Source organism: Caenorhabditis elegans, chromosome V (assembly GCF_000002985.6).
Source record: "Caenorhabditis elegans chromosome V".
Classification (NCBI taxonomy): domain Eukaryota; kingdom Metazoa; phylum Nematoda; class Chromadorea; order Rhabditida; family Rhabditidae; genus Caenorhabditis; species Caenorhabditis elegans.
Window position 1 is genome coordinate 10,560,905 of NC_003283.11, and position 20,923 is coordinate 10,581,827.

The following is a 20,923-nucleotide window of genomic DNA, read 5'->3' on the forward strand; positions in this document are numbered from 1 at the left end:
AAACCAACCAATCATCATGGCTTCTATTCATTTCTTCACTGGAATTTATTCAATTTCAACATTGCTGATCTTTAGCAGTATTATTTGTTCAGCAGTAATTCTCTTCGAAATCAATGATATTTCGAATGAAGTTTTTAATGAAATGAGAGCTTTTAATGTAAGTGCTGCATTTTTTCAGCAAGAAGGCATGTCAAGTTGATAATGACTTAATGATAAGATTAATTCTAGAAATAGAATTGATCACCTAAATTCATAAATTTGTACATAATCTTTTCACGGGAACATATCAGTGTTCACAATTACCGTATTCTTTTCAATCAAATTTACAAAAATATAGAGCGTGCAACTAAGATTCAATTTATAGAACAGCTGTATTCTCAAAAGATCTAGATCGAAAATTGTTATATTTTGAAGATTTATATCTTTGTTAGCTGGAAATCTTTCGTAGATATACATGTTTCGTGAAGAGCACAAAATTTATTTACTAAATGTATTATTGCAGTATTATTCAACCGACGCGTGGGAAATGATGTCAAATCAAATCAACAATTCACCTCCTTCACAACCAACATATTTTTCTCGTCTGGCACGTTCTACTGAACAGAAATGCAATTGTAGCCAAGCAAACAATTGTCCGGTGGGACCTCCTGGTCCACCAGGAGCTGCTGGAACAAATGGGGAGGACGGGAGCCCAGGAGTTGCAGGACAAAATGGAAATGAAGGAAAGTCAATAAATGCACAAATTGATACATATGCTACCCCATCGTGTACTCAATGCACACCAGGACCCCCAGGAGCGCCAGGGCCCGATGGAGTTTCTGGGCCAGTTGGAATTAATGGTCGACCAGGAGAGAATGGCGCCGATGGAAATCCAGGTGCTCCTGGAGAGGTTGGTGCACCAGGAGATCAAGGAGGTGCAGGAAACCAAGGGGCTGCTGGAAAACCCGGCTTGCCAGGAAAGAATGGACAGAGAGGATCTGGTCACCCTGGACCTACTGGACCAGTCGGTGAAACGGGAAACGCTGGTAACAATGGACACCCAGGAGTTGATGGAGAAAATGGAAAACCTGGAACTCGCGGAGAAGCCGGATTGCAGGGAAAAGAAGGTCAAACAGGTCCAATTGGACCAGCGGGACAAAAAGGAGAAAATGGAATGCCAGGCCTAGATGCTGGATATTGTCCATGCCCGGAGAGAACTTACGGAGTGGAACCAATGCCACCGGCACGTCAATACGAGGGAATATAAGTTTTATACATATATATATATATAAATTATGTTATTCTATTTTCTAGTTGGTTATTGGCTTGTTGGTTTTTATAATTGAATAAAAGTTAACAGCAAAAAAATTTGTAAAGGTTGCATGTTGCAGATGGAAATTGTAACATAAATTGACATAGTTGACCATTGTTTAAAGTAATATAAAGTTTATCGTTATTCTATAAGAAAAGAGAAGAAGATGGATACTTTCTGTTTATTTGTTTTCCTAATATATATGATTATTAATTTATGATGCTTTTAACGGGGTTTTTCTGAAATGCACCTCTTTTTATATCAACAGTCAAAATATTTTTGACATTTTGTTGAGTGTTTTGTATAATTGTACAAGATTCGTTGTTTATTTACATACATAATTGAAATACGAAAACCCACAATCTTAATTAATTTATGCTCAAAAAGGTGACCTTTCGTAACTAAATGCTAATGACCTTCAATTGAACAGAGGCGCTCGAAAATTAGTTCTGCATTCTAAAGTAGTACTGCAGTTTTTAAAAGTGATGCATTCAAAAAAAAAACCCAAAAATTAGTGCAGCACTAATAGAGAATATACGGTAAGCCTGTAGAGTTTGGTCTAATAAAGTCAAACTTGCGGTAATAAAAGTTTGAAGTGATTCTTATCAGGAAAATAAATAATTCCAAATCACATAATCCAGTTCATAATCTATTGACTCTTTCAACCGCGCCATTGAACATTCTAGTCTAAAAAATTGTGCAAGATGATGTTCACTAAATCATCACCAGTCAGAAAACCGTATTCCTTAGGACACTCTCTATGTTACTTGTTCTCTATGTTTCTGACGTAATCGCCGTCACTTAATTAATCCCGCAAACTCCTTTTGTGCACGATCTTATCTCAAAGGTGACAATTCAAAGTTCCTGAACCAATTTATCATGCAATGATTATAAACTCCATATAAATTGCGGCTTCAATTGGTAGTACATCATTAGCGGCGGCATTTTGCTTATGCTCTTATCTTATTTATAGTTCAACCTAATAAATTGCGGGGAACTTCCTCTACGAGTGTTACGGTATTATTTGGCAGTACTTTTCAGTAACAACTTTCGATTTTAATTTTTTACTTTTCAAGAATATTGACAATAGCTCAGTTTTTTCAAATAGTTCTTTTTGATTCTCAATCTCTAACTCTGAAGAACCAAAAGTTATGAGAGACTTCGAATAACCCAAAAAATCCTGATCATAACAAAATAGTATTTCAAGTTTTCTTGTTTTCATTCGTCATCACCTCCTCCCAACTTGTACCCAATCAGCCCAGAAATCGCAAATATAAGAAACGATATCTGATGAAAAAGAACTAGAAAACTAGGAAAACATTTACAAGTTCGAAACGCCTCTTCCCTCATCTTCAGCTGATTTTGGAACCGTTCTCGTCATTTCGTGTGAATGTCATCAAAACACATCGAGTCTGCCGGGAAAAAAAAGGCGTGGGTTTGATCTTTCTACTAGCTTTAACTGTTTCAACGAAATTCTTATGTAGGTAGTTAAGTAGAAGAATAGAAGAAAGTGAGTGTACTTCTTTAGACCCCTCAATTCTTTTCATTTTCTTTCTTTACTTTCTCATTTTTCCACCTGATGATGACTTAGAAAGGAAAGTAGTTAAAATTTTACAATTTTTGAAAACCGAAACTGTTGAATGAAATCGTTCCCAAATTTGAGGTCCTACTTTTTTGACATGGTGAAATATTAGAAATTGTATTTTATTTTTGTGGCTGTTGGCAGTATATATGAGAGTTTAACACGGTTTCTGTGTTGTACTAAACTCATTAGTAATTTTTTTGCCAGAATCTAGTTTATTTTTCAGATTGGTTGTTTCGATGAGTAATATTATTAGGTGTGATGAGTTTTAAAAATAGGAGGAGTATATTCTACCACATGTGATCCTATTATTGTTTTTAAATAACTTCCCAGGAGGACCATTTGATGAATTTCGTGAGAAATATATGTGAAGTTTGATAAATTCCAAATTTCGTTTTGAATATAAAGTTTCTCAATTTTTTCGATTGTAGTGCATGAAAGAGTAACTTGTAGATATTAATCTGCCAAAGTTTCGGCAACAAAACTGATAGTGAACTAGAAGTCCACGTGAGTGAAGGTCTATATCATTCCTCGCTGATTTACGATCCTTCTCTCTGTATCTCCTCAGACCAGTCCACTTTTTCTTTTCTTGTTGCGCCTATCCACCTAATCAATCGGTTTCATTTTCTTTTTACATGTTCCTTTTGTTTGCATAAATAAATTATTCTTCCTCCACATTTTCCTGAATACCTAGAAGTGCTGCCATGAAGGAATGGCGGAAAACGATTGATGTATGGGACGACGTCTTCCGTTTCTTTTTCGATTTTTTGCTATTTTCTTATTCTTTTTTTCTCATTTTTTCACATAAGTGGGAAAAGATGATGAAGTCTATCCATTCGACTAGATTGATTTCCTTCTGTCCCTTCATTTTGCCTATTTTTTCCCAGAATACCTTTCATAATACATGACGTGTTGTACCTTTTTTTTTCGTAATTTCTTCTTTCTTGCTTGGACATTGCACATATTCGGTTTCATCCGGCAATTATTTGAATGTCTATCCTTTCTTTTTGTCGCCTACGCTTTCTCAGCTTTCTTAAGATTTACCCACGGCTCATTTTCAATATCACCTTATTTCACTCACTTACTCAATCAATGTTTTCAGGCTTTACCCACTCTATCAACATCATAATATCAAAATGTCCAGAATTGAGAACGAAAGCGGATTTTTGTCATCTGACGCCGCAAGTGTTGGATCCGAAGACGATAAAGTTGAGATGAAGAAAAGAAACGGAACGATTCCAAAGGAAGATCATTTGAAATCAATGTGCAATGCCTATCAGAGCATCATTCAACATGTCGGTGAGTTCATGTGATTCTTTGGTTCGGAAAGTATTAGTCGATCAACAACAAATTTAAAATAAGCTGTTTAAGAATAGATTATAGAGTTCTGAAAACGTACTGTCAACTGTTTACGTCAGCAGAATTAGGAAAACTTTGGTTTCGATAAACATTTCAACACACTTTTTGATTCATTCTAGAGATTATAATGTTTTAGCATTTATTCATTATCAGTGACTCAAAGAATATTGATAAATATTTTCCCAAATATAAATTTGACCAAGATGTTTTGAAAGTCGATGATCTATAACTGATAGTTGTTATTGTCTGGAAGGAAGTTCAGTTCAATATATTCCACTCTCAAATCAAAAATCAAGATCGAAAATTGTTTTAATTTAAAGACTCATGACAAATTGTAATCTATTACATCACGCAATCAAGGTACCCTAGCACATCATCAGGAACTTGTGATTTCAATTGATATATCTATAACATAAATCAGAAAAAAATAGGTTGTGTCCGTTGATTATAAGGGAAAAAATGAAAACAAAATACATTTTCCCACGTTGACTGATTTTGGGAATTCAGGAGAAGACATCAATCGTCAGGGACTTCTGAAAACTCCAGAACGTGCTGCCAAAGCAATGATGGCATTCACAAAGGGATACGATGATCAACTTGATGGTCAGTTATAGCAATACAACGTTAAAGCTCAAAGTTTCATTTTTCAGAGCTCCTCAACGAGGCAGTATTCGACGAGGATCACGATGAGATGGTTATTGTGAAAGATATTGAAATGTTCTCCCTTTGTGAGCATCATTTAGTTCCATTTATGGGAAAAGTTCATATTGGATACATTCCAAACAAGAAGGTTCTTGGTCTGTCCAAGTTGGCAAGAATAGTCGAGATGTTCAGCAGAAGACTTCAAGGTAAATTGAGAAATTACATTTTTGATTGGAACCTAACCTAAACGTTCAAATATTTCAGTCCAAGAACGTCTTACAAAGCAAATTGCCACCGCAATGGTTCAAGCTGTACAACCATCCGGAGTTGCAGTTGTTATTGAAGCTAGTCACATGTGTATGGTAATGAGAGGAGTTCAAAAGATCAATGCTTCCACCACAACATCCTGCATGTTGGGAGTATTCCGTGACGATCCAAAGACTCGCGAAGAATTCCTTAATCTTATCAACAAACGCTAAAAATTCTAGTCATTTCCTTTTTTACTTGTTTTTTTGGGTTTTAACTGTTACTAACTTTTCATAACTTTCCATGTGAATCTACTAACATCTTATGCTTCAGCTTTTTAAATTCATACAACATGTTCATTGCCTGGATACTGTAATATGCTTTTATTGTACATGCAATAAATTACTAAATACCAGATAAATAAAAACAAAAACAATTAACTGGGAAATGAAAGTGATAAAGCTAGCCCAGAAGCACAAACTAAAAAATTAGGAATGAAGGACCAGTGAATTGGGGAAGTTTACAGAAGAAGCGTGAAATAAAAGCCACCGTAATTAGTCAAACAATCACAATCATACACAAGAAATAAACCAGATTGAAAATTAAATAAATATTTTACAAAGAAAAGTCCTATTCAAACATAATGTCATTAAGCGACTCGAGCTCCAAATTACGGCAACTTTCCATGTTTTTCACATTTTGTTGATAAAACATGTAATCTTTTGTGACATATCTGAAAATAGTACATTATAGTTGAAATTTCAGTAATTTATTCTTACCCGTATTTTAAAGGGTCATGAGGTGTGATACCCATTCCAGTGACGTGTTCTCGTAAGTTGGCTTTAAAGTTTTCGTGTACTTGACGGAACAACGCCTCGATCTGATCTCTTGGCATGATGCCAACCAGTCCATTGTGGAATTTCAGCATATGGCGACAAATTTGTTGAAATTCTGGCGATGGAATCACTCCTTTCACATCCCACATTCCAAGACAATTTGTTGTATAATGAGCTATTACACTTATTAATTTGGCAGCAATTTCGTTGACGTGATCGCGGTATTCACTTTCAACCTGCTTGAAGTACCGAAGCAGACTTTTTCGATTTTCAGGAAGAACTCTGTCCATCTCATCATGAACCATCGGAATGAAGCGGCATACTAACTCGAGTGATCGACCTGCGAGTGCTGGAAAAAAGAACACTTTTTACGGTAAAACTTTAGAGCAATACCTAAATTTCGAACAGATATAGTCTTTAATCCAACCAATTGTAGGGCACCTGCACCTAAAATCAATTGACAACACCGACTGTTAAATGTTTTCAGTAATTCCACAACTCGCGAATTCCAGTCTTGGGAAAATGATGGCATTTCAGATATGGCTTCACAGTAGTCAGAAAGGAGCTGGATCATTGTTATTGATGATCTGAAATTAAAATATTAATATTCGTAATCCTAAATCCAAAATTTGAAACAAACCCAACAACAACATAGTTCTCTTCATCAACAATTACACCTTGAATTTGATTTGAAGTAGATGTTGTTGAATCAATTGTCACAGCGCTTTCTGTTCTTTTGAATGATTTTTTTATTGGACCATCATCTATTCGCTTTGTGTTTCTTAATTGGCCCGTTTCCATCGCCATGTCGACAATGTTCTGATCCACAATCGAAACATCAGTCGCTTTCCAAAGTTCTGTGTCAAGCATATTTCCAATACGAATCTTTCGAGCTGCATGGAATTTTTCAATGTAATCCATAGAAAGCTTGTTAACAGATCTTCCAAGACCTCCAACTTTTTGATTCTGAGTGGAATACCATCCTTCCTTGTCACACTTGGATTGAAATTCTTTAACGAGTTTAATGCATTCAGATAGTTGGGTAGGTGTAGTAGCTTCTGTCACTGATGCATTTTTGGCCCGAGCAATGAGCAATCGTGAAATCCGTTGTTGCGCACATTGATGACCGAATTCTGCGATCAATGGGAGCACGTGTCGTAAAAAGGCTTCTGATCTGACTTCAATCGAAAGAAGAGTGGTAGCTGACGCGTTAGAGGATAAAGCCGAACCACCGACGGAGAATCCTCCTGAACTAGCTGATTTGGAAAAAGTTGTACCAACTTCATCGTCAGACTCAGATTCGTGAATATCTTTTGCTTCTTCGATTCTCTCAACTATAATATCTTCAGAGCCATGTCGATGTAGAGGATTTGCTCGTTCAACAGTTTCCAGTAGAATATCTTGTAGAGCTTCCAATCGTTTACAAAAGTAGAACTCTTCATCCATAACAGCTTTCACAGTTTTCAAAAAATCAGCATGTTTCATTCTTCGTACTGGCTCTCCCAACTGTGTCAAACTAGGATCAAAATCGTTCAAATCAACTCCATTATTTAGAATTTGATTTTTAATAACTTGTCGCATTACACTTTTGACTCCTTCAATAATTTCCTCTCTTAAAACTGCAATAAATGAGTACTTTCGCATTCTCATCAATCCAAGTAGGACAGCAGAAAGTTCTCCTTCGGCTTGAATCATCGTTCCAGCTTCTGGCTTCACACCGAGCTCTTTTTGTATTAATGATGCAAAATCTTCATTCATCATACGTCCAATTACTGTATAAAGCTCTCGAAGCTGTGATGCAAGATGTCGGAAACAAGTGACGCCGTTCAATTCCTTTGAGAGAACATCTAGACTCGTTTCAATGCATTCTATAGCCTTTGGGTAATCTCCTTGTGATAACATCATTTGAACTGTTGATTGGGCTTCTCGGAGACATGAAATATCATGAAGTTTTGCCAGCAGTTTCTTTTTTTGTTCGTATCTTTCATGAACTTCTACAATCTTTTTTGACTGGTCGCATACTAGTTCGTCGACTCTTTTCAAGTTTTTTCGAACAACCATCACACATTGCAACGCGTTGGCAAGTTGTTCCTGGAGGCCACTGTACGATCGGACGACTTGCCAAAAATCATCAGTTTTTGCAACTAATTTTCCAGCCAATCTTCCATCCACAACGTCATGCATCATTTCCAATCTGTTTTGAAGAGCTTCGTAGTCTCGAAATTCTCCAGGTTTCTGAAAATCTAATAGTTTTTTTGCACAATGCTTTCTAGAGCACTTACCCTGTTGGTAGCAATTTCTAAAGGTGTAGCTGGAATCACATTTCTACCTGATAAAGTTTGTTTCAATGCATCCAAATCATCATTGGCAGGAACTGTGAACACATCCGAAAAAGTAGAACTGTCGCCAAGTGTAAATCGGGGGTCGATGAATATCTGAAAAAAGTGCACATAAAAATTTGTAGTGAACACTCTTCCTAGCCACAATAAAATTTTCGAAATTTCATGATCACTTGGCGCTCCGGCCGTTCCATGAGCTCAATGAGCTTTGAGTCGTCGTTTAAAAAGAGCCGACAGCTGTCTCTTTCCACCCTCACTCTATGAAAAAAAACGGGACGGAAAAGATCACAAACATCAAACAAACTAGCTGATAATAGTAAAAGAACAGCTGACCGAATAGAATACGTCTATCTCAGATTTCGTACTTTTTCAATGAATTGTGGGAATAATGGGCATTGGCTAGGAAGTAGATACTTACTGGTGATTGTATAGGATAAAGTTATACAAAGACAGACGTTTTGAAAACTAAAAATTAAAAATGTGATCTCTAAAGCAAACTAAGTTTTTTTAACTGTTTGAAAAATGTGTTCCTAGATAAATGGAAATATTTCTAGTAAGTAAAAATACATTTTTAAAAACAGAAATAGTTTTCCCAGTTATTCCTGCTTACTGATCATTCAGCCATAACAATTTCTGGAAAAATTATCAAGTATCCATTCCCAATCTTACATTAGTATGTTTGATATAGAAACTTGTTTCGCATCTTCCTACATTTCCGTTGGTCAACCAGATGTGTCCACTTGTGCCAACAAGATGTCAATTTGTCAATCAGTACCTACACTTGATCACAGGAGGAAAACACGAAATCTAGAAGTGATTCAGATAATAGATATCTCACTGAGCCGATTCTTCTCTATCTCTTCGTCTCATCTATCTTTCGGCTGTTCGTTCGCTCCGTCGTAAAGTGATTGCAAAAAAAAGAAAAAGTATAACAGAAACAACTGCGACTACCCAGCTCTGTCCTAAACACTATTCGATCAGTATCTCTAAAGCGTTTGATCAAAATTAACGTTTTTTGGTTCAATTTTCAATTACTGAATGTCAAGTATTAATTAACAACAAAATTCTTTGCTACTTATATTTTCATTCCCTGTTTCCACATTTTCAATTATGCGAGAAGAAAGTGGAAATTTTAACAAAAGTGACACCAAACAATTAATTCGAGACCAACAATTTTGCTAAAGTCAATTACAACAACTAATAAGTAGGTAATCATGATTATGGCACTTGGTCATACAATCTATGAAGATGAGAAAGCATATCAAGAAGAACAACGGAGAAGAAGATTTAAGAGGTTCGTTTATTTTTAAATACTGATTCAATTTTTTTTAGTTCTATTTTAGAATTTTTGTGTTATTTGAATTTTTAAAGGTTGAGTTTAGATGGTAGAGAAATGGTTAAAAACTATTCCAATTGTGCCAAAACGGCCAAATATCATGATTATTAGCTTTGCAAAAAATTTGATTTTTTTTTTATTTTGAGTCAAAAAGCGGTGAAAATTCATTTTTTACCACTTGGATGGAAGTCATCGATCAAAAACTTTTTTGCTTCCAGTTTTATGTTCTAATCAGGTTTAAAATATTCTTATTCCAACATTTTAAGGGTTCGAATATACGAATGTGCGTTAGATTTTTTTAAAAGTTGCACAAACTCACTGAAATAATTGTCAAAAATTTTTGAAACGTTTTATTCTGATATTTGGCCATTTTAGCATCAAAGGAATGGTTTTCATTCATTTCCTTACTGACCGTAATCCATGTTTAAGATAAATTCCATTTAAAGGAAGATTTTTTTTGGTAGTATTCGTTTTTCTACATACCGTAGGCAGATCTTCCGCATCTTGTCTTTCATCTCCAATTCCAACTCCTCCATCGGCGTGACTCAAACGTAGAGCTCTTTTGATTGCCTGATATCGACGATAGGACTGTAAATATTTAAAAATAAAAAAAATAAATAAATAAAAGATCTTATCACCTCTCCAGCAGATTGACAATAACTATCGAAAGCCGAATCAGCGAGCCGAGCGAGTCTTTTAGATTGTGGTACCGGTTGTGTTGGAACAAAACTGTCACCCCAATGGCGTGTGAAGAACGTTGTTAGGTCACTTCGAGATCGTGATGGATCGGCAAGAACTGCTGACAGATTTTGAGTGAAACTGAAAATTTAGATATTGGAAGTGTCAATTGTTTCAACTTAAGAAATACTGTAATTATCCTAGTTTCCACATCAAAGTCTCAATATAAATTAACTTTCTGCCCATGTTTACGCTAAATCTATAGGTTATTTCTTCCTTTCCCTATTTTCATCAAATTCTCGTTCGCTTCACTGTTCTATTTTGCCCATTTCTAAGTGGATGGAGTGTCCCGTTTGCCTACCATCAATTTCTGCGCCTTTGATATCAAATTCAAACCAAAGGTCATCCAATTCTTTTTCTCTCCGTTTTTTACCTGAAGACTGTCCCGGTCCATCACTATAATTTCTTACTTCGCCTGATAACGAGTGATTTTGCGGCGACAACGTCTAAATTGCCACTGGTCAATTGAAAATCACTGTTTTTGGAAAAAAGAGAGAGAGATAGGGATAGAGATGTTTGTAGGGGGAGGAAAGATGAAATTAAAAAGAGGTTTCACCTCATTCAGTCATTTTTTAATCAAATCAAATGACCTGAAGAACTTGAAAAGTTGAAACAATTCTTCAGATTCTGTGTCAGAATTTCCAAATTTCAATTGATTACACAAAAAACTTGAAGTGAAAAATTTGAAAATGGCAACTACTAAGAAACAGTTAGAGGACATAGTAGAGGACAGAATTTTCCAATTTTGACACAATCCGATCCGAAAGGTGTGGTGATTGTTATCACAAGACATAACTTTATAGTTTAAAAAAATGTCGCAATCTTCTTTTCGGTTATGCACCGTGTCTATTAGAATTACGATAATGTAATAGATATTCAATAATTCTCTAGAAATGTTTATATATTTAAACGTCCAATTCTGTGTTTTGTTTGAAAGTTAACGTAGTTAAATCAGTTCCGCGTCCCGTGATTTTTAAAAAATTGTAGTTCGGAATTCATTGAAGGGAAAACATTTGGTATCCCTCAAGACCTAAAATCACCATTTTTCCCTATTCAGGTACACACCGTCGTCCAAATAATGCCGGTTTTAGTTGATATCAGGTCTCTCTTTTTCACATTCCACTGCTTTCCGTTTGTCCAAAATCAGGTTCTTGTCCCATCGGATACCGTTCGTCTTGATGTTACAATCAGTTATTTCAAAATATTAGTTTCTCAAAGTTCCTGGTTTTGACGCGTGTTTTTACAGTACGTTAACACTGGTTACAACTCCTTGGTCTTGATATTTTGTTCCAATGAATAGCCTGTAGAAAACAGAAACTAAGATGAAGAAGAAGGCGTGACCATCACCTAACTTTGACCCTCCTACTCCAACGATTTTCATCGTTTTTCCATCTTTCCCAACGCTCTCAAAACCAATAATTCGAATTACTGTTCTGAGCGTCATTCCCGCCCGTTTTTCGCCTTCTCTTGACTTCATCTCATCAGTTGAAAGTCATGTTTCAGGTTGTCTGGCTATTCATTTTTCAGCCACAATTTTTCAGTAAACACTTGTGTCAAATTAGTTAGATGTGAAGATTTATATAGTCAATTTTCAAAAACATCCTGCTCTTTCAATTACATCTTCCATTCTTAATTCTACATTTCAGAATGGGTGCCAAGGTAAAGGATCAGACGTCCGTCGAGATGCATGATATACCAAAAAATCAAGCTCATCCAGAAGATGATAAACCACATTCATGGAAGGATGCGCTGTTCGGAAGACGTGCTAGAAAGTATGCCTTCGTATTTATTGTCGCTTTTCTGGCTGTTCTCACCGTCAAAGATGTATTCGACCTGGTAAGTAATTACCTCTCATTATCACATTAGTATTTCCCTTCTGTTCAATTAAAATTGTAGTTCCTAATTTCAAACGACGAATTTACAGTTCGAGGAATACTTTGACTATCCAAAAGAATCGGACATCAACATCGTTTTCAATGAATCAATGACAATGCCAAATGTTACTTTCTGCATGTCTCGACAACAAGCCTGGTCCCATTTCAAATTGAATCTTACTGCGCCCGCGGATGAGTGGGATGCAGTTGTTGATGAAAATCTTGCAAATATGACTGATCACGACGCATTTATGAAGACTCCATGGGATTATCGACTTGTAATGGAAGCATACGACATGATTGCTACATATAGTAGTTTGGAAAGAGAGACAACTGCTCATGGATCAGCACGTTCCATTCACGTGTTTAAAAACGCTCCAAGACTTGCGGCAAAGAGAAAAACGTTCAAGAAATGGAGAGATATTCTCGACTCTCGTGGAATCACATTCGATGAGTTCACTCAAAAGACTGGAATTGAAGTTCTTCGCCGTTCAATGCAAAGATTCAGAAGACGCACGTTTGATGATGATGAAACTGTGATCAAAACGAAACTTCGCATTTCTTGGATTTCCCAGATGCAAATCTGCTTCCAGCCAGAATTCGATCAAGACAATTTTAAGACTATTGACGACCAGGGAGTGTTCTTTGACATGCTTCTTTCTCATAACGCTGAGAATACTGAAGGTCAAAAAATTGACTGTATGTCCGTAGATTTCCATGGAAGACCATCATCATTGAACAGATTCATGGAAGGAAAGGGTAGATCTAGAGATGGATACGTTGATGAGGTAAAACCAGAAACAAAAATAATGGTTCGGTGTATGCAAAAGCAATTATTCAGGTTTGTTTGGGACAGCGTCACGAGGTAACAGCTCATGTCACTGCACTCTATCAAATGTTAGAAAATGACGAACAAGGTACAAGATGCCGTGATGTAGAAGACGGAGAAGACAGTGAGTTCAATTGCCGATCTCGTTGCCGTATGGAGATGATCCGTGATGCTTGTCATTGTACTCCACTTTCATTAAGTTACCTAGCGAAAAAAGAAGACATGGAAATCTTCCCATTGTGTGACTATACACAATGTACTGTCGAGTAAGTTCCAGACACATATTTTCAGATTTCAAGTACCATTTTTCAGTGTTCAAAAGGGTAACTACTCTGACACAGAATGCGCCAACAAATGTTTCCCCGATTGCCGTCAAATTAGATTCGAGGTTGATCACTCTGTAAAAGGACGTATGCTTCGTCCTGATTTAACACTTGTTGAACTTTCCTGGGGTCCATTCGAATATCTGACTATGGAACAACAATGGAAATATAGTGCCACCTCGTTTATCGCTGCATTGGGAGGATCCATTGGAATGTGGCTTGGACTTTCGATTTTGTCACTTATCCAACTCGTAACATATTCTTACACCTACTTCACAAAGAAGATTGTTAATGAGAGAATTCTCAAGAAGGGAAATACTTTTGATAAAAAGGTAGGTCAATGAAATGATTGATATGGAACTAAATATTTAGTGAACTATTATATATTAAATGAAACCCATTTTAGACTGTTAATAAGAAATAATGCAAAAATAGTGAGTTTGTATTTTCAATAATTATGAGATTTATTCTTCTCATTTCTTTCAATTATTTTCATTCACTCGAAAGACACTGCATCTGTGCATTGAAATTCACGAGAACACATTACTTTCTTATTTTTGAACACTTTTCCTACACAAATCTTTTCCACTTCAAAAAACTTTTCAAACACGTTTCCACTCTAATAAATGCACAGGACGAGGGAGACGAGGATGGTGACTTCACAATTGACAACGGAACTGAGAGAAAGAAGATGTCATTGGCAGAGAATCCGTTCGCCGAATTTTTCCCAGCCGGATCACCGGAACAACCGAAGAAGATGGGCTCTAAGCCAAATTCACGTCAAGCATCTCTTGATAAGGCAAGCACTGTCACATGAGTCACTTTTCACCTCTATTTTACTATACTAAAATTATCTTAAATTTGATAATTTTTCAGGATGGAGGCAATGCACAAGGATACAGTTCTAATCCACGAGCTTAAAAACGTTGACTATATTGTTAGATCGATCAAACTTCAATTACTGGTTCTTAATTTCATAATTTTAAATTAGTTGTTCCTCTCAGGTTGTTAATCATCTTCTTTTTCTCTTTTTCCCTCACTTTTTTTTTCCTTTTGTTCCCCCATTCCCAATAATAACCTATTCCTGTGATCTACATGATTCTCTCTCTTGAAATATATTCGAAAACGAAATAAAACGAACTCACCTGTGAAGAGTGAATTTTTTCTTTTCAATTGTTGGAGTATCTCGATCACTTGTCAATCGTATACTTCTCAAACTAGCTGTTTCTTCACTATCTTCAGTATAACTTGCTACCAATGAAGATGTTGGACTTGAATATCCAGCTGGTTGAGAAGAAGTGTGACAACGACGAATGTGGGCTTCAAAATCAAGATCACATACTCCTTCCAGTGGTAGTTTCTGACATACTCCATGTTCTCCGTATCTAAATAATTAGAATATTTCAAACGATAAATTGCAGAAAATATAAAACCGTTCTTCAAAATTAACAAAAAATCTTGTTATTGATTTTTGAACAATCGAAAAATTTCGGTTTTCAATTTTTCAAATTTTGGTTTTTTTTCTTATTTTTAGAAGAAATTTGTTTATTTTTCAAATTTAAATTTAAAAAATTGAATTTTATGGTTAGTTTTCTGAAAGTTTTTATTTTATATGTTTCGATTTTGAGTTTCTTGAGCAAAAATACTTTTTTTTCATTTTCGATTTTTAATTTTAAATAAAAAAAACACAATTGTTTCTTTTTTTCATCAATATAAACAAAATGTGATTTTTAAAAAAGTAATTTTATGGTTTTTTTTTATTTTCCAGAAAATCGAAAAAATTTATTTTTTCGATTTTTCGATTCTCTTGAAAAAATATAGTTAACGAAAAATGTTCGATGACACCCTTGACTGTGATTTAAAATTATATTTAGAATTTTTATTTTTCAAAATTTTTTAAAACATACCTACAAAGAAAGCTACCACCTTCTTTTGTCGTATGATCTTGTCGAATATGTCGTGCAAACTCGGAAGCCGTCATAAGCTCGATAATTGGCTGACAATAATCACATATTCTTGGATAACCAATCTCCGGTTGAATTTTGAGTGAAGCTCTTGATGAACTTGCAGATATAAGACCTACTGTTCGGTCATCCATTGATTTCATTTGTGAATCATTTCTGGAAATAAGAATTAGTAAAAAACTAAAAATTTTGATAGTAAATATAATAATCTGCAAGAGACAGTGTTGAAATCGGAGAAAAATAAAATTACAAACGTTCAATATTCATTATTATGGCTCACAAAAAAAGAGAATCGGAATAGAAATGGTACTTGAGCAGCACTTAGTGCGAAATAATGGAGCGAGAAGAATGAGAAAGATTCAGAGAGAAAAAAGGCTAAAATATTCCCACCACTCGCACTAAAACGTCGATAAAATGTAAAGAACATTTGAATATTAACTTTTTTGACCGAGAAGCTGGGAGTTCTATTTTATACCTGTGGGATTGTTATCTATGAATTTTACTTTTTTCCTATTCTACATCGCAATAATACGCATTATACTTAGCACCAAAAATTGTCACGAAGTGAAACAGATGAATAACAGAGAAAATTGAATTGAATATTGAACAAACCGAGAAAAAAGAGAAGAAAGCAGAGAGAGAGAGAGGTAATACAATTAATATTACAAGTATTTAATTCAGAAAATGGGGAGAAAAAGATCAACGGCGTCCTCTGATGAATCTGTAGGCAAGGTATCCAGAGATAGTCAATGCTCCAAGACCGATTGAAACATACAAAGCTTCGGTTAGCCAAGAATTGCTGAAAGTTATCATTTGGTACTTTTCCGATTTCTGCCCCCCCAAAATGTTTTTTACTCAATATTTTAATTTAAATTCACACGTAAATGTTTATTTCAATACAATTTCAATTTTTAGGCTTATGGGATGATGCAAGTGAATTTCTCGTCATTTCTCGACAAATTTATTTACCAAAATTTCACCAAAAAAATTTATTTACCAAATAATAATATTTAATTTTTTTTTTCTGTCCAGTCAGATTTTAATAATAAAAATCGCGAATTTTTTAATTTCCGATTAATAAAACTTACTTTCTCGGATCCAAAAGACTAAGTGGTTTACGTGGTGTTCTCGGTACATCGTCAATGATGGAATGAGTGGAAGGAGCATAGGAAGTAACACTTTGAGCATCTTCTTCTTCGTAAACTTTTCCACGAATTCTGAAAATCAATAAGAAATAAATTCAGAAAAATTTTAAAATTTACCTTTCTATAACAGCCGAAAGTCCATGAGACGTCAAACGGCTTTTTGATTCCGAATGCGACATCGACTTTGGTGTGTCTGTATTATTCTGAGTACTACGAGTCTGTGGAGTGACTTGAGGAGTAATTGAAACAGAAGCAGTTGGAGTTTGTGTTCGATCTTCTTGAAGATGTAAGTATTCTCGATCAATCAACATTTTAGCCACATGACCGATTTTAACACTTCGAAATACTTCCACAGCTTCATCGTGTGTCTTGTAGGTCATATCGATACCGTCAAACTAAACATTGGAACAATTTAAATTAATAATTACTTTAATCGGAAACTAACCGACAAAATTTTATCGCCTGTTCTTACGACTCCATATGATTTTGACTCGCTATTAACTGATGAGACGTATATTCCGATATCTCCAACAAAGTGAGGATTGTCTGTTCCACCAACTATATTGAATCCGAAACCTGTAAAATGAGTACTATATAGACGTTTAAAAATACAATTTATACCTTTAGATGTTTTTTCTATTTCAACTACTGTCAATGCCTCCAATGGAACAGATTCTTGTCCATTTCCATCTGTAGTCGTATCATTGAATGTCATGTCGTCCGTTGCTTCTGCAGCAAATGAAATATCGAATGTATGATCTTCATCAGCGTGAAATGGGGAGGAAACGAGAGCGGCATGATCTGAATATTCTTACCAACTCTCGAGTCCTTCCATAGTTTAATACTTACGTTCATAAACTGGATCTGAATCGGTATTGAACACTGTATCCTCTTGCGGAGGAGACACCATCATTCTGAACAATTTGAAGATTTTTGTAAATTTCGAAAATCACTAATTCCAAATGAAATAAATAATACACAGAAAACAACTGCTGTAATTATAAACGTAGAGAAATAACACCATTTAAAAATATTTATTCATGTGGTTGCGGATGAATTGTATAACTGGATATGAAATTTCGTTTTCACATTTTTTGGAAAAGAGTTTAAAACTTAGGACTGAATCCGTAAAAAGTGAGAAAAGAGAACGTTGGAAAGAGATAGAAGTGAGAAACCCATATGGATGGTAATCAGTGCTGATTATTGAGCCTGTTGTTCATTAATTTGTAGATGCTCTCCTTTACATATTGCTTATTGTGGGGGACATATGTGTATGTTGTCTGCAATTTTTTTTCCGATATTTAAAATATGTTTTAAAAACCAACATTGTCGAGAACCAGCATTGAAAGATCTTTGAGGTCGTCGATGAACTCGAAAAGGTGCGATATGTCATAGGTGATTTCGTTTTGAGCCGGAACCTTCTTTTTCAAATATTCTTCGTAGACTCTGCAGATTCCTATAAGTTAAAAGTTTTTAATTGATTATAAACTTTTAATTTTAAAATGTAATTTGGTTTTTGTTACTCACCTTCAAGACATTCCGTGGTATTCTCATAATCCGACCATGAACGTGACTCGATGTTGTCTGTCGGTTGGAGCAGAAGAATTGTGTGACTCATTTTCAAAAAATTGAGAATATTTTTGAAAGGGAAAAAACGGAGTAAATCTGCAACGTCAACGCAAAAAAAATATTAGCAAGAAGTGCGCCAGTACGTCGAATAGTGCGTCAGCGACGTCCACTGGCGCGCTTTTGGTGTTCGGGCAATTTTTATTTTTATTTTTTCTTTCTTCTATAATTTAACAATTTCCATACTGTTTGAGGTTTTTTGCATAAATTGTGAAAATCGAACAATTCCTATCAAATTTTCATTTTCTCAACACAAATTCTAAAAATTATTTTCAGGTGATTTCGCCATGTCAGGCTTATCTCACGCCGGCCGCCAGGTTGCACGTATTGCAGTTCGACAAGCATCGTCTCACTCTCAGTAAGTTTTTTTTAGTGTTAAAGGCTAAATAATCTGATGTCAAGAAATCATGTTAAAAAACGATATCAATGGAATTTTCGATATTTCAGAAAATATCTGTGTTCTTACCAGGAATTTTATTTTAAACAATAGCTTTTTCGTATTCGTAATGCAATTAGTTTACTAAGTGATTATTCTTAACAAATATAACAAATGCTCACTTTCTTATTTAATCTGTTCCGAAATACTAAATATTTAATCATCTATCCAAAAATATGCGTTTGCTCCCTTTAAAAGCATTAAAAAATGCATTAAATTGTTGATCTCTTAAAGAACAAAATTGATTTTTCAATGCTTGTAATATCTATCCCTCGAATACAAAACAGTTTCCTAAATTGGTGAATTTTTGAATCATAAATTTTCAAATTATTGCAGTGACTCCCACGCCGTCTGGAAAGAAATCAACAGACTCGGAAGTGAGGGAAAATGGGATAATGTGAACAACATGCCAAAAATGTTTTTGTTTGGTGAAGCCAAGCAGGAGACGACAGCTGCTTATCGTGCAATTGTGAGTTTTTTAAAGAATTAATTATGTTCCCGAAAGTACAGTCGGTTCGAAAATAGTTCGAAAATATGTTTTTGTTTTGAGAATTAATTGCAATGCTTTCAAAATAAGATAACCTTAGTACTTAGTTTACTGAATTTTTAATTTTTTGATCATAAAGCTTCCACAGCTATAGATTTATAGTGTCGGGACTGTCCGGCGAGGCTAAAAACTTGGCTTTTGAAGCCGCCATAATGTTTTTAAAAAAATTTCAAAGTTCTTCACAAAATCATATATTTTGTTATGAAATGGCATAAGTACTACAAAAAAAATCAATTTTCTCATGCATAAGTAATTAAAAAAATTTTAAACAAGAAAACGTTCAATTTTTAAAAAGTGACAGCATAAAATAAAACGCAATGCGATTTGTATTGTTTTATTTCAGAACAAAGACCCCGACTTCTTCCGTCAATCTCCATATGGTCAATATTTGAAAATTGTGTGGCGATTGGCTCTTCTTTTCGGAATCATCAAAGCCGGAACTGTTGTCTACGATTTTGCCGTTCCAGAAGAGCAGCGACTCAAGTACAAGTACCGTAATCACGGACATCACGGTCACGACGATGCCCATGACTAAATTTCTGATTCACCACCGTCCGAACGTCTTCTTTTTGCATAGGAAGAAAGAGCCCATTTTAGTGTATTTGTAATCATTATCATTATCACAAAAAGATTTTTCTTGTAAAAAATGTCTTCCCATAAACATTCACAACATTGCAAAGAACATATCCAATATTCGAATTAGAAGACCACCCAGATGGAAATTAAATACGTCGGCTGGTTTTATTTGCGCCGTCAATTCAGTTATCGAAAAAATCATCATCGTCATAAACTTAGTTATTGATTATTTCCTGATAACTACTTATACGTTCAACCAAATCATTTCGTTATCAGCCACAGTTTATATGTGCCATAAGATTCTTCAGCACTCAACTTTTCCAGTTTCTTATTTTTTGAACTTACCAATGCTAGAAGTATAAACATAGAAATTCACATTCTTTCTAGTTAACTTCTCTGCAATGACTGGTCGTTTTTGGAAAACATGGTTTGTACTCAAACTATTCAATTTTTTTGCCGAATTCTTCTTCGAGCCCTTGCCATAGATTATTCATTGTGTGACATCTCTATTGTATTCTCTATTATTTAGTACTAACTTCTCTGGAATTCGACTTGCATGTCATACTATTAGAGTATATGGCCGTGATGATAGGCTTGTGATGATATACCTTGTGAGGGCTGTGAAAAACAACAAAAAATCGAATTTCTCCAGAAAACCAAAAAAAAAACACTCTATTTTTTTCGATTTTTCATCAATCCAACTAAAACATAACATCTTTGAAAAACAATTTTTCTGTTAATTTGGTCTGAAAAAAAAATCAAAAATCCATTTTTACGAAAAAACCAAAAAAGCAAAAAACCGACAGCTCTGCTATGATATACTCATCTATGATGTGATATAGATGAATGTCTAGCGATGATTTTTTATAGAAACAATATGCCCGATTATTGAGCCTTAAAAATTCACTAAAATTTCTCAATTAATCTTTGTTTGCCGAGTTTGACATATAAGTTGCTAGAAGCTATTGATCTTTTCCATTTTCCAACAACAAATATTTGACCTTCAATACAACAACACTAATTTATTAGCACAATCACTATCAAATCTGCACGTACTTTTGTATTTATTTAATGATTTAATCAAGAGTCTTTTATCAAACTACATAGATATTCTAAGTGTCACATGAAAATCAGTTGGCAAATATATACATTTTAAAACTATTTTATAAACCGTTTCAAGACAAGTACACTTGAAGCTATCTCTGATTACTAAAATACTATCAAGATCTATCTC

At 34.9% G+C, this 20,923-nt stretch overlaps 7 protein-coding genes and 3 non-coding genes across 14 annotated transcripts; 5 read left to right on the forward strand and 5 right to left on the reverse strand.

Moving 5' to 3' along the window:
- Positions 1 to 16: 16 nt before the first annotated feature.
- col-152 (Nematode cuticle collagen N-terminal domain-containing protein) lies at positions 17 to 1,348 on the forward strand (the record flags this gene model as incomplete). Its single annotated transcript, NM_073308.2, has 2 exons — positions 17 to 157; positions 503 to 1,348. 2 exons carry the CDS (start codon positions 17 to 19, stop codon positions 1,244 to 1,246), a joined length of 885 nt encoding a protein of 294 aa, NP_505709.1. The 3' UTR covers positions 1,247 to 1,348.
- Positions 1,349 to 2,507: 1,159 nt separating this feature from the next.
- F32G8.9 lies at positions 2,508 to 2,634 on the reverse strand. Its single transcript, NR_069306.1, has one exon. It is a non-coding gene; the product is annotated as an Unclassified non-coding RNA F32G8.9 (non-coding RNA).
- An 885-nt stretch (positions 2,635 to 3,519) lies between these two features.
- F32G8.10 lies at positions 3,520 to 3,651 on the reverse strand. Its single transcript, NR_069307.1, has one exon. It is a non-coding gene; the product is annotated as an Unclassified non-coding RNA F32G8.10 (non-coding RNA).
- A 324-nt stretch (positions 3,652 to 3,975) lies between these two features.
- On the forward strand, positions 3,976 to 5,535 carry cat-4 (GTP cyclohydrolase 1). Its single transcript, NM_073309.7, has 4 exons — positions 3,976 to 4,172; positions 4,740 to 4,835; positions 4,883 to 5,080; positions 5,139 to 5,535. The coding sequence occupies exons 1-4, from the start codon at positions 4,010 to 4,012 to the stop codon at positions 5,351 to 5,353; spliced, it is 672 nt and encodes a 223-aa protein (NP_505710.1). The 5' UTR covers positions 3,976 to 4,009; the 3' UTR covers positions 5,354 to 5,535.
- vps-54 (Vacuolar protein sorting-associated protein 54) lies at positions 5,498 to 15,515 on the reverse strand (the record flags this gene model as incomplete). 2 transcript variants are annotated; one of them, NM_001269297.3, is made up of 9 exons in its annotated part: positions 5,498 to 5,853; positions 5,900 to 6,305; positions 6,350 to 6,543; positions 6,597 to 8,191; positions 8,239 to 8,391; positions 10,115 to 10,219; positions 10,270 to 10,450; positions 14,541 to 14,780; positions 15,303 to 15,515. In NM_001269297.3, 9 exons carry the CDS (start codon positions 15,500 to 15,502, stop codon positions 5,751 to 5,753), a joined length of 3,177 nt encoding a protein of 1,058 aa, NP_001256226.1. The 2 variants fall into 2 exon arrangements, with proteins under 2 accessions (NP_001256226.1, NP_001256227.1); NM_001269298.3 differs by lacking the exons at positions 8,239 to 8,391; positions 10,115 to 10,219; positions 10,270 to 10,450; positions 14,541 to 14,780; positions 15,303 to 15,515 and having other exon boundaries at positions 5,751 to 5,853; positions 6,597 to 8,143.
- T21C9.14 lies at positions 8,976 to 9,112 on the forward strand. Its single transcript, NR_069308.1, has one exon. It is a non-coding gene; the product is annotated as an Unclassified non-coding RNA T21C9.14 (non-coding RNA).
- Positions 12,010 to 14,550, forward strand: del-6 (Amiloride-sensitive sodium channel). Of its 2 annotated transcripts, none has more exons than NM_171534.9 (6): positions 12,010 to 12,205; positions 12,294 to 13,031; positions 13,085 to 13,338; positions 13,385 to 13,727; positions 14,030 to 14,194; positions 14,272 to 14,550. In NM_171534.9, the coding sequence occupies exons 1-6, from the start codon at positions 12,017 to 12,019 to the stop codon at positions 14,314 to 14,316; spliced, it is 1,734 nt and encodes a 577-aa protein (NP_741622.2). In that variant the 5' UTR covers positions 12,010 to 12,016; the 3' UTR covers positions 14,317 to 14,550. The 2 variants fall into 2 exon arrangements, with proteins under 2 accessions (NP_741622.2, NP_001367018.1); NM_001380748.1 differs by lacking the exon at positions 14,030 to 14,194 and adding an exon at positions 13,802 to 13,829 and having other exon boundaries at positions 12,016 to 12,205; positions 14,272 to 14,547.
- Positions 15,516 to 15,605: 90 nt separating the features above from the next.
- mics-1 lies at positions 15,606 to 17,422 on the reverse strand. Of its 2 annotated transcripts, none has more exons than NM_001356737.2 (6): positions 17,354 to 17,422; positions 17,126 to 17,305; positions 16,950 to 17,080; positions 16,622 to 16,899; positions 16,448 to 16,576; positions 15,606 to 16,158 (listed from the first exon to the last, which is right to left on the reverse strand). In NM_001356737.2, the coding sequence occupies exons 1-6, from the start codon at positions 17,415 to 17,417 to the stop codon at positions 16,059 to 16,061; spliced, it is 882 nt and encodes a 293-aa protein (NP_001343863.1). In that variant the 5' UTR covers positions 17,418 to 17,422; the 3' UTR covers positions 15,606 to 16,058. The 2 variants fall into 2 exon arrangements, with proteins under 2 accessions (NP_001343863.1, NP_505712.1); NM_073311.3 differs by having other exon boundaries at positions 15,609 to 16,158; positions 17,126 to 17,233; positions 17,354 to 17,418.
- A 100-nt stretch (positions 17,423 to 17,522) lies between these two features.
- Positions 17,523 to 18,237, reverse strand: erh-1 (Enhancer of rudimentary homolog). Its single transcript, NM_073312.6, has 3 exons — positions 18,032 to 18,237; positions 17,830 to 17,960; positions 17,523 to 17,784 (listed from the first exon to the last, which is right to left on the reverse strand). Exons 1-3 carry the CDS (start codon positions 18,120 to 18,122, stop codon positions 17,695 to 17,697), a joined length of 312 nt encoding a protein of 103 aa, NP_505713.1. The 5' UTR covers positions 18,123 to 18,237; the 3' UTR covers positions 17,523 to 17,694.
- A 163-nt stretch (positions 18,238 to 18,400) lies between these two features.
- On the forward strand, positions 18,401 to 19,789 carry lpd-9 (LiPid Depleted; the record flags this gene model as incomplete). Of its 2 annotated transcripts, NM_001269299.3 has the most annotated exons (3): positions 18,401 to 18,488; positions 18,903 to 19,035; positions 19,457 to 19,789. In NM_001269299.3, 3 exons carry the CDS (start codon positions 18,418 to 18,420, stop codon positions 19,646 to 19,648), a joined length of 396 nt encoding a protein of 131 aa, NP_001256228.1. The 2 variants fall into 2 exon arrangements, with proteins under 2 accessions (NP_001256228.1, NP_001256229.1); NM_001269300.3 differs by lacking the exon at positions 18,401 to 18,488 and having other exon boundaries at positions 18,973 to 19,035; positions 19,457 to 19,648.
- Between the last annotated feature and the right edge of the window lie 1,134 nt (positions 19,790 to 20,923).